Source organism: Haliotis asinina, chromosome 12 (genome assembly GCF_037392515.1).
Source record: "Haliotis asinina isolate JCU_RB_2024 chromosome 12, JCU_Hal_asi_v2, whole genome shotgun sequence".
NCBI lineage: Eukaryota > Metazoa > Mollusca > Gastropoda > Lepetellida > Haliotidae > Haliotis > Haliotis asinina.
In genome coordinates this window covers 51,860,209-51,872,287 of record NC_090291.1, presented here as the reverse complement: position 1 = coordinate 51,872,287, position 12,079 = coordinate 51,860,209, and the positions used below count along the sequence as shown (strand labels likewise).

At 41.7% G+C, this 12,079-nt stretch overlaps 1 protein-coding gene across 1 annotated transcript; it reads right to left on the bottom strand.

The window, feature by feature from the left end:
* Window positions 1-491: 491 nt before the first annotated feature.
* On the bottom strand, window positions 492-8,941 carry LOC137257559 (uncharacterized). The gene is made up of 7 exons (XM_067794885.1): window positions 8,802-8,941; window positions 7,828-7,924; window positions 4,056-4,233; window positions 3,675-3,694; window positions 2,858-3,013; window positions 1,284-1,423; window positions 492-789 (listed from the first exon to the last, which is right to left on the bottom strand). The coding sequence occupies exons 1-7, from the start codon at window positions 8,939-8,941 to the stop codon at window positions 492-494; spliced, it is 1,029 nt and encodes a 342-aa protein (XP_067650986.1).
* Between the last annotated feature and the right edge of the window lie 3,138 nt (window positions 8,942-12,079).

Here is a 12,079-nt window from a genome sequence, read left to right as displayed (position 1 = left end):
TTCGCTTCTATGTAGTTGGAACGTTGATGTGTGCAGTGTTAGATAGATTACAGGCAGTTCACATCGTGAGGGATTTGATTTTACAACACAAACTATTATTTAAAAATATTTATCACGTTTTATTACTTGAAGTACATTGTGTGCCAGTGTTCTCAACACTCAATATATATTACACGATGATAAATTTTAACAATCCATGTGTATCCGTTATAGATGCAACATTTACCATTCTTTGCATAATTAAGGCAAATGTTAGGACACATGGATAAACAAAACAGGAACAGAGATCTCCAGAGCATACCACCAAATGAACAGCTTTTGCTGAAAAAAGTGAGAGTAAAATCATCTCACATCGCGTGTTTATAAACGGCTATACACATGAACAATGGACATGGCATTTAACGAAATTAAAGCATATCATGCAACCAATAATATTTCTAAATATTGAGAGATAATCTATGTTTCCTTGAAGAAGAGCAATCAACAACGCGCTATGTTGCGGAATCTTTGGACTTTTCGAACAGTTCGAAATCGGTGACGTCACTGTGCGCATGGATGCCCGGGTCTCTCCCCGACTCCCTCACCATCCTCTCCAGGGACTCGATGTTGCTCTTTGAGAGTCGGAGGTAGGAGCAGTTGAGGACCTCCATGGGGTCTAATTCCACTTTAGGGATCTCCTTCTTGTGGCCGATCTTCAGGGAGCTGAGGAGCTGCTCAAGTTGAATCATACGCTTTTTCTGTTGTCTAATGGTCGAGCTCTCGGTACCTGCGTCCAGCTGCCGACACTTCCTGGAATAATATTATAATATCAAAATAATCACAACAACGAGTGACTTTACGCGGTACTCAACAATATTCCAGCTATATGGCGGCGATCTGCGAATTATAACGTCTGGACTAGACATCCAGTGATCAACAGCATGAGCATCGTCCTCCGCAACAGCAATACGATAACATGTGTCAACTATATCAGCTAGCCGGACCACCAGATACCGTTAGTCGTCTTTTACGACGTCGACAAGCATGGTTGCCGAACATCAATTCTATCCCTGATCCTCATGGGTCATTAACATATGGATTTACGACGGTTTCTAGGAACAACGGCCCTAGCACGAACAACAACAAAAAATAAATGCATGGATGAATATAACAAAACGAAAGAAAATGAAAGCAAACAAAACAAAACAAAACACAAGCAAACAAAACAAAACAAAACACAAGCAAACAAAACAAACATGAAAACAAAACAACAATAAACATGGATATGAATTCTGAACACTCACTTGGTGGTGTATAAACGAGAATCTTTAAGGATCTCCTCCAGTTCCTTCAACGCCTTCAGATCCAGCGTTGCTTTGCTAGCGGGCGCAGAAGCTACGTGCGAATTCGATCCCAGAGATGGACGCCGACCACGCATATCAGACTGCAAAGTCAAAATGACCAATATGATAAATATACAGCCATTATTTGAAAATTGCACGTACGTAAATATTACTGACTGGAATCTGAAACTTGAATATTTGCCATTTTATGACATTTGTCTTGTTGCCATTTTCAACGATCAACGTTCCTCTCAGACTCAACTCCACTTCAGTTTAGGAATATTATATTTATTTCCGGTCACGAATGTACGTTTTGATTTTTTTACGAGGCAAACTTACAGGCATCAAATATCATTCTGCCTATGATCTAACAACAAATATGTCGGTAATTTGATAACAAACACGAACTATGGCCGCTGTTCGAGACCACGGTTTTAATAACCGACCATTTCCACATGGCATCGCGATGAATTAACATTTTTTTAAAGTCGGAAAATATATTCAATCATTTATCCTAATAAGCACGATTTAGTGATAATAACGACATACGATTTCTCATCATAACGCGTACAGCAAATGTTTTACGCTTCAAGGGATGTTACGTTACCCCCCCCCCCCCCCCCCCCCCCCGCCGTGGTATGTTATGAGGCAATATTGTTTACATGTAACACACTGAAGCTGTAAAATCCGCGATGGCCAGCGGAATGCAACACTTTACAGACATGTACTATAACTTTATATCCCCATCCAGTGGGAATATTTTGGAATTACTTATGATTAAAGTTTGATGTCTAGAGGAAGTTTGTTCCATAGTTGAGGACCTGTGCGACTAGAGGAAGTCTGTCCATAGCTGGTAAGATAATACTTCGGTATGTTCAGCAGATTCAGGTTTTGATATCGAACAGTCTTGATAAGGACGCAGTCTGCTAGCATATAAGAGAGATATGATGGTGCCATCTCATTTTGAAATTTGTTCACCATCATTAGAACTTTAAAGTTAACTCCCACTACAGTGGCAAGCTAGTGCAAGTTTTTTACACAGGTGTTATGTGCGATGATTTTAGTGTTCTAAACACAGTCCTGGCAGCAGTGTTCTCGACTTCCTGGAGTTCATGCAGCTGACGTTTCCTGATTCCTTGCATGTGTGTTCTAGCGGTTCCTTGGAGATGACGTAGCTGACTGATACAGCGGGGATGATAGTAACAATATACAAAGTTTACCTGTTTGTGGTTCCATAGTGAACTGAGAACCAAAGATGACACCAAGGTTTCCTGCATGGTCAGCAAACCATTTCCGTCTTTGACAGAGGTAACAGGAATGTCACGAGAATCATGTTTAGTGCCTATCGGCAATGCATCTTTTTTTCTCATCATAGAGATTCGCCATATTTGATGACGTCAAGGACTTGACATCTGTTCTGCAAACTGTAGTGCGACAAAGGAACCCCTGGACATTCTCTTTAGGAAGCTTCAGTATATCAGTTAGCAGTGAATTGTTTGCTAAAGTTCAGGTACTGTAGACGGGAAATGACTTACGCTTGAATGTTTTTCCTGTTTCTGTTTCTGGGGAATGGCCGAGGAAGCTCCAAATTCCATGTCATCACTTGACGCCACTGTCTGGATCGCCATGTCATACAGATCGTGAATGTTCTCGTGACCCCCACCCGGGCTGGAATGTGACGACACAGGAAGCTACACGATGTGTACCAATATCAGATATATTAGTGAGTGAGTGAGTTTAGTTTTACATCGCACTCGGCAATATTCCAGCTAATTTATATGGCGGCGGTCTGTAAATGATAGAGTCTGGACCAGACAATCCAGTGATCATCGGTCTGTGCAAAATCTGTCAACCAAGTCAGCAAGCCTGACCACCCGATCCCGTTAGTCGCCTCTTACGACAAGCATAGTCGTCTTTCTTGGCAAGTATGGGCTGCTGAAGACCTTTTCTACCCCGAATAGAACGTTTATCATAACCAAAAACGATTTTTGAAATTCCAGAAGGTAACAGCTCTTACACGAATTGCCATGAATTGTATGAAATGTACTCATTTTAGCGAAGAAAACAGATTTGGATTGACAGGCACTGGTATAATCCACAGTGTCAAGATTATCAGCCCTTCTTCTCCTCCTCCTCCTCCTCCTACTGCTGCTACAGTGCATGTCTCACCGAGCGTACACTAGAAATATTTTGCGTTTTCAACTCCCCGGGGAATACACCACCTCTAAAGCAACGAAACGACAGCTCTTACCCTGAAGCCTGCTTGTGATCCTGTGCACTATCCTTAAGAGAATGATCTTTGTTTAAACTGTCTCGAGATCCATCGTCATCGGTGATCACGATAAATGGTACCAAGTCACTTCCTTTACCACCTGTGGGGAGAGTGAAAACCAGTGAAAACAGAAATTGCACACATCCAACTCACTACCACCCCATTCCCCTCTCTACCCCATCACCCGTTAAGTTCCGGGTTAGAATTGATCTTCAGTAACGCAACTTGCCACAAAACACGACTAACGGGGGCGGATGGTCAGACTCGCCGACTTCTCATCCCAGTTGCGTAGATGCACTTGATGTTTATGACTGGATTGTCTGAACGAGACTAGAATATTTACAGAGAACCGCCAAACAGCTGGAATATAGCGGCGTAAGACTACTGACTGACTGACTGACTCACTCTACCTCCTCTCTGTCGTTTCTCTAACCCACATCACCTCTCTCTCTTTCTCTCACCGAATGTAACGCTTTTCTTGGACAACAGCTCCTCTTGATGTCCCACCGACAGGGACATAGCTCTCTTTCTCCCCGTCCCCGGTGTTGGTCGCGGGGCCATGGTCCCGGGAAGACTCTCTCGTCGCTTCCTGCCCCCTGGTAGATGACTGCCACTTCGGCTTGTGGGGTCCACCTCGGCCTGGAGAGGAAGAGATCTGTCACGGCCTGAGACCGACCTACATTTTAAACAGATGAATACATTACTGCAGTCAGTCTCACAGTCCCCTGGCCACTTTGTTTTCCCTACTCCCCTCCTTGCACCAATAAAGACCTAAATGAAGCAAGTCTAGATTTGATAGAACACGTATATATTGATGACAACTTCTTTAATTCTAGAGCACGACGTTTCGATAAAGGATTTTGTATCGTTTTCAGGTATGAATGGTACAGGGAGAGAACAGGTGATACATATACAACAGAAGACTAATTAACAAGTGATGATAACGAATAAAAGGATAACTAAGGATTACTTGAGGCCGGTAGGCGTAGAATGTCTACAAGATAACATTGTGATCTTAACGAAAAGGGGTAGTCACGGGGATATACATAGAAGGCTGTGAAGCACGCAGCATATATTGTTTGTACTGGGCCTAGTTTCACAAAGCTCTCGTAAGCCTAAGATGTCGTAACTTTCCCCGTAGCATTCGTACCTCCTGCGACATCTTGTGCTTACGACGATGCTATCTATATTCAGAGACCATAAGCCTTATTCTAGCTTTCCTGTTACAGTGAAACCATATTATTCCGGACGGTATAGCTGTGAGCGAGTTTAGTTTTATGACGCACTCAGCAATGTTCCAGCTATATGGCGGCGGTCTGTAAATAATCTAGTCTGGACCAGATAATCCAGTGACCAACAACATGAGCATCGATCTGCGCAATTGGGAACCGATGACATGTGTCAACCAAGTCAGCGAGCGTGACCATCCGACCCCTTTAATCGCCTCTTACGAGCAGCACAGTCACCCTTTATGGCAAGCATGGGTTGCTGAAGGCATAGTCTGCCCCGGGACCTTCACGGGTCGTATCGCTGTGAGTGAAATGGGAAGGACTAAGGTATTCCCGGATAATCGGTCATATGATCTGTCGTTGGAGACCAGCAGTCCTGATTAACGAGGTTTGACTGTTTACAATGTGCTATGAAAAATGATCTAGGAGCTTTGGAACAAAGTCACAGTTTGTTAACGCAAACCAGGTGAAAAGCACCATCATAGGTATATTACTGATCATGACACAGGGGCGGATACAACTTTTTGAGAAGGGAGGTGGGGGTGTTGAGAAAAGCGTGTGTTTGTGTGTGTGTGTGTGTGTGTGTGTGTGTGCGTGCGTGCGTGCGTGCGTGCGTGTGTGTGTGTGAATCCGCTTATGTGACAGTATAATGATCAATACAGGGGCGAATTTCGGAATAGAAACTGCAATTGACGGATTCCAAAAGGCACAATATGGGGGAGTGCACTCGAAATAAGGAAAGTTACTGACATCCTGTGGATTACAGAGAGTCATATGAAAACGTTTTGAGGTGCTGCTGACCGAATTCTGTTTCGACTTTCCCCAAAGTCGCCATTTGGAGCTCCCTCATTTATTCGCCCAGTGAGATATACATGTACACGCAATAGTAAATAAAGCGTCCGTAAAATATATGATTGCTTGTAGCGTTGCGCTTTCGGGAATGAAAGATGGCAGCGGTATGAAGACGAACGCAGTAGTAGGAACGAGAGTGGACAATATCCCCGACGTTCATAAATACCACAATGTAGGACGGTATACCTTCTCAAAGCTTCCTCTTCTTCCTGCAAGGAAAATGCAGTGAATGAGTGAGGGATTTTTTCTTGAGCTTAAACTATCAAAACAAGTAATACAAATTTACCGCTACAAATAGGTCAAGCACCACACAGCTCTTCCCAATTACTATATACATTATACACCAGGGGCCTCCCAATGGTTGTTTGCACAACTCTATTCTCAAAGTCGAATGTTAGAAAAAACTTCCATTTTATATTTAAGGAATCATTAGCAAAGCCATATCCCAAATGTCACATGTGCTGGTAATGTGGTTAATGGGATATACGATTTCGATTTAAAAATTGCAGACATGGATGATGGTATGCCCTCAGACAGTATCTTATGAATATGTTTTGTATAGCATTGGATGACTTCTCGTTATAATAACATTCAAAGATTTGGATTGCATGATAAAATTATATAATTAGACGGTGGCTGCTTTTTAAAGACACCCCAAAGTCAATCTTTCAAACATATTGTGTTCAGGTATTCAAGCTGGCATTGTTTACAATAGGTTGAATGCTGGCACGTGCGTGACCATCCAGTATACATGTATAGTTGAACCCTTGGCATCATGTAAGAATGATTGAAACATTAAAATAAATTATGCTCATATGATTACATCATCTGTAAGCGGTTGTCTCCAAAACATGCTCTTTCACTAAACATCACGGGGAAGGCACTTCGACAAGCGACTGTAGTTTCAAATTGCATTTCTGTTCACTTTGATATCAATGTTTGATTCTATCCTATCTCAAACAGACAAAATGTGCTTTGCACACTATGTTTCCTGATGCATTTATTGCACATTTAGCGGTTTTGTGGGGGTACCAAGATAGAGACTCAAACAAAAATGGGGATCGTGAGACTGGAAGATAGCAAAAGCAATTTGCTTGAGGGTGACAGATAATGTGTAGAAAAATAAAACAGCTGCATTTGGTGAGGCTGACAGATAATGTGTAGAAACAGCTGCATTTGGTGAGGCTGACAGATAATGTGTAGAAAAATAAAACAGCTGCATTTGGTGAGGCTGACAGATAATGTGTAGAAAAATAAAACAGCTGCATTTGGTGAGGCTGACAGATAATGTGTAGAAAAATAAAACAGCTGCATTTGGTGAGGCTGACAGATAATGTGTAGAAAAATAAAACAGCTGCATTTGGTGAGGCTGACAGATAATGTGTAGAAAAATAAAACAGCTGCATTTGGTGAGGCTGACAGATAATGTGTAGAAAAATAAAACAGCTGCATTTGGTGAGGCTGACTACCTTTGGGATATAATAGTTAATGTCATCGCAGTTTCACATTGGTAGAGGAATATGGTTCATGTATAGCTTTTTGCAGTAGTAAAGGATGAAAAATACCCCTAAAATTTTGAATGTCGTGGACGTTTATGATTTGGGCAGACACCATACAAATTGGACCTTTGCTGATTCATCGATGATGGTTGGTCTGGTTGGTTGGTTGGCTTTAGAGAGAACTCCTCGTCGCACTCGTTCAAACCCGGGTAACGTTTTTGGTAGCACCCTATCTTTCTAACCACCTCATCATACTCGCGAAGATCCGGGTTAGACTCGGTTTTAGCAATAGATGCTTCTCGTAAGTGCCGACTTACGGAATCAGGTGCATGTCATCGTGTCCCAATTACGTAGATCGATGATCATAATGTCAGTCACTGGTTTGACTAGTCAAGACTCGATTACTTCCAGACCCCCGGGGCGGTAAGGGTAGCCTAGTGGTGAAAGCATTCGCTTATCACGCCGAAGACTTGGGTTCGATTGCCCACATGGATGCAGGTGTAAATGATGGTGTCCCCTGCCATGATATTGCTGGGATACATATTGCTGGGTCATTGCTGGGATATTGCTGACAGAGGCGTAAACCGAAACTCATTCACCCCAAACCGACAAATTGCTTTGAAATTGATGAGTTTAGCGTTCACTAAACAAACTGAACAGCTCACCTGCCCCAGGTAACCCCTGGATGGGGACTTGCTCCTGTCGTTCTCTATCTTCTCTAGTCGTTTCTTGAGTTTCTCCTCCTCCCGTCTACAAGGGGGACAAAACTTCGTTACTTGGTCTTTTTGTCTTATGTCTTAGAATGCAGCATCTAGACTCCACAAACAATCACACACATACCTAAAATCTCTCTCCAAACCACAATCTTCCAATTACATCACTACATCTTTTGCACGCTACAAAGCGGATGAGTGAGTGAGTATAGTAGTGCATGTCTTTACGAATATTACAGCAATATTTCACCAGAAAGGTGCTTACACATTGTTATCATGGGAAACCGTACTCTGATGGAGTGAAAGCTCAAACTACAGGAATACACTACCGCAGCACAGTATTCATACTTCATATCAATTAAATGTGTGAATACTACTAATTTGTCAGAAGCCTCTTCCCCCCAACAGCAACAAAAAACCAAAACCAAAACAAAACAAAAATAACCCACCGCCACCAAAATACAACAACAAAAACAAAACAAAAATTAACAAAACAAACAATACTCAACAACAAAAAACAACAAACAACAGAAAACAAGCATACAAATAATCAACCAAAAACAGACAAACACCCCCGAAAATAAAAAAAACCCAACACTCCCCCCCCCCCCCCAAAAAAAAAGAACACACCCCTAACAAGCAAAAACAACAACAACAACAACAACAACAACAACAACAACAACAAAAAAAAAAAAACCCAACCCCCCCAAAAAATACCCAAAAACAAAACAAAAACAAAGACAGAAAGAAAGAAAAAAAATAGGTGACGTGAACAATGATCCTGTCATGCCTGCTGTACCCGCTCGAGAAATTTGAATTTGAGATTGGACGGGTCAAATGAAGGAAGACATAAATTTGAACTACTCTCATGAACTGCCCGAGTTGACATTGTCTACATGGTATCAGCAAAGTACCCTAGAGACTTCTGGCTACTGCTCTTGAGTTTGTCCAGGTATTTCTCCTCCTTTATCAGCAAGCTGGCAGCAGTTTGATGAGTGTTCTTCACAGAGCGGCTTCGTGTCGAGGACGACAGCCGCCCTCCGTACGTCTCCATCTTATGTCTTGTTCTCTCCACTACCACAAGCAGTGATTATGACGTCATGCCCTTTTTGCGACTATTGTGACGTCATCGGAATGGCTATACCACATAACTCTGACGTCGTACATTTTGTTGTATTTGTTTTTATTTCAGGATATTTGCAGGGATACAGTTTGCTGAAGAGATAAGCGGAGCAAATACATTTGCAATTTATAATGGGGATAATATTAAATTACCACTCGATCCCGTTAGCCACCTCTTACGACAAGCTTAGTCGCCTTTTATGGCAAGCATGGGTTGCTGAAGACCTATTCTACCCCGGGACCTTCATGGGTATGGTCGGGTTAGGGTGTATCACGGTCAGGGATAGTAAGGCTGGGTATACTTCTGGTCTGTATAACAGTCCGACAAGCCGTCATGATCTCTGAGCCAGGCGAGGCATGTGTGACCGCAGCATGCATGTGTCAGCCATCCGATTCCTGCCTCAGTATTCAGTGCTTTTTCGAATAGTTACAGAGATCAACTATCACATATGTATTAGATGCTTTTCTGTGGTAATATATCAAAGTCAGAAATCTGTATCTCACTTGTACGGGGCAATGCTGTTACGTCAACGTTTGACGGTGTTTTCATACACGAACGACGTTACGCGACGCTACAGTTTAAACACAAAGCATTGTGTGATACTGTCGTCCATTTTACGTTGATCTTGATTGCACGGAGACGAATATTTCCGGACTCAGACACCACAAGCCTTGTGTGTTTGTAATTTGTTCACATACGATGTCTAGATGCAGATAAAACGTCTTTCCGTTAAAAGTTGATTCTATATTTGTATCCGCGAGAAATGAAATGGCATCCCTTTGAAGGAAATTATTTTAGTAGATGGATTTTGAGGTAATATGTGAGACATTACCGTTTACTCAGAAACATGGTAAATATTGTATGACCATGCTGTGAAGATATTTGTGTCGGAAAATTCCTCACGTAACGTGTGACCTGATCACAGGCATAGCACATTGTCAACTTAAGTACCGTACTAACTCCCTCGGATCCTCATACTGGGTCGTAGACCTATACGAATATGTGCCGCGTTTGTTTAGAAGCTAGAAAAATAACCAGTCTCAAAAGTATATTGGTAGTGGTTGATGCTATGTCAACGCTGTGTGAGAACCAAGATGCATAAAAATGCCTCAAACGTCACTTTGCAACTCCGAGCATTCCAATGTTGAAAGTTGGGTGTAGAATGACTCTTAATAATTCACACGATGCCCGACCCACGATGTTTGCCATAGTTTTTCGAAGTGGTATACCTAACTTTAGCACATTAATTATTGACAGAGTGTGAGTGTAATACAATGATTAGCTTAAGTTCAAGTCAAATTTAGTATATGTTAAATGCCTGAGTGTAAATGTTTAAACTGCATTTCTGTAACTGAGAGAACGTATGAGCAAGGAGTTTCCATTCCCCCAGAGGAGGAAACATATTTTTAACATTTCAAAGAGTTCTGATAAGAAACAAAACCTGTACATACTGATTGTTGCTCGGATAAGGTTTTCTTGTGGAATGTTGAGTCATATGTTACATCAAGGTGTTTGTTGTTAACCGCTGTTATGTGTTACAGTGGGTGAGCTGAGATTTGGCGTTTCTTCAGCAGCACCATGGTCGGGGAACACCAAGAGCCGCTATTGAAACAGACTCCCCAGCCTCAAGGCGGACTAGCGGTGCCTCGGTTGGCACTATGTCTCTGTCGTGGCATCATAGTTACCTCTTTTCGAGGCAAAAACAAATTACGAAATCAAACACAACGTGTGACATTTTATGGTGATACTGCATGTTTGTTCCGCTAACTTTGCATGTGCAGTTTGTTTTGCATTTTTTCTGGGTGCCGTTTAGGCGTTTATATCTTGTAACGCTTCAAAAAGAGGGGAACAATTAAAACTGGCGTGTTTTGGAGCTGAAGCTGTTTACAGTCACACAAAGATGACGTTGTGGAAAGAAATATACTGACGAGCTAAAGAAACACAACTTTGGCTTTTTGTGAAGTTTTTAAAAAGAAGACATAAACATGAACGCTTGCGTTTCATTTTTCACGTTTCTTTTGCTGTTCAGTATAGTATACATGTATTGTTTTTGCCGCAGCTATATGAGTCCAGTATCAAAATCACCTATGCGTATAGTGTTATTTTGTTAAGTAACCAAGATCGAGGAACACCAAGAACCGGCTCTACACTTAGCATCAGGGCCTAGACTTTCGAAGCTCTCTTAGTGCTAATTATGAGATAGCCCTAAGTGCCATACTTTAACAAATACTTACAACTATCTTAGCATTAAGAGAGCTTCGAAATTCAGAGCCCAGGAATGGAACCCAGACCTAAACGTCTCAATTTTCCAATCTCCACTCGACAACCAACCCACCAGTCTGTCTTCAACACCATGATATAAGAATCCACGTTTCAAAGCCCGATTTTTCACTGAAAGTATTAAAAAAAACCAAAAACAAACAAACAAACAAACAAAAAAAAAAACGCAACAAGCAAACAGTCTCTCTCTCAGCATGGGTTGCTCAAGATCAGCTGCAGCCCGAATCTTCGTGGTTCTTGAATATCTTGAAAATGGTATTGTCAGTACCTCTGGGATACCCGCGGTTTGCACGTACACAACACATTGTTAATATGGTGGTTCCGTCAATCACAAAGTTTTATTGTTTGTTCCTTTTGATATCCTGTTTGTCAATAACATTCTTGAATAAAAGAAAATAAGAGGCGTCAACTATGGTACACGGATAATTAACGTTGACGTCATGAAGAAAAAACGCTGAATTTACGTTGCATAGACAAACCAAACCTCCTAACATACAGATATTGCCAGTGAGGCAAATGTCTATTGACAAAACAGCATAGCCCCAACGCCAACACAACATTTGTTCATCAATTTCCTAAGCAGTTTGCTTTCTGAAAGTATTTCATGGTTGATAATGCTTCATTGGAATTTCAACTGAGGCTCGCTGACAACAATCACATGCGCTTTATTGCCAATGTTTTTATAACACACTACTCAAAGGATGCGTGTAAACACGATTTATGAATATATCTCCTAGCAACAGATAATACAAAGCACCTACTCAAGCACGCTGATGGGGATTCTCGCTC

Bases quoted from the DNA above. Each gene is read 5' to 3' on its own strand.
- LOC137257559 (XM_067794885.1), bottom strand. From the start codon at position 8,941: ATGGAGACGTACGGAGGGCGGCTGTCGTCCTCGACACGAAGCCGCTCT. The intron at 3,695-4,055 runs GTGAGAGAAAGA...CTCTCCCCACAG, and splicing joins CAAGAAAAGCGTTACATTCG to GTGGTAAAGGAAGTGACTTG. The intron at 1,424-2,857 runs GTAAGTCATTTC...TTGACTTTGCAG, and splicing joins AACAGGAAAAACATTCAAGC to TCTGATATGCGTGGTCGGCG.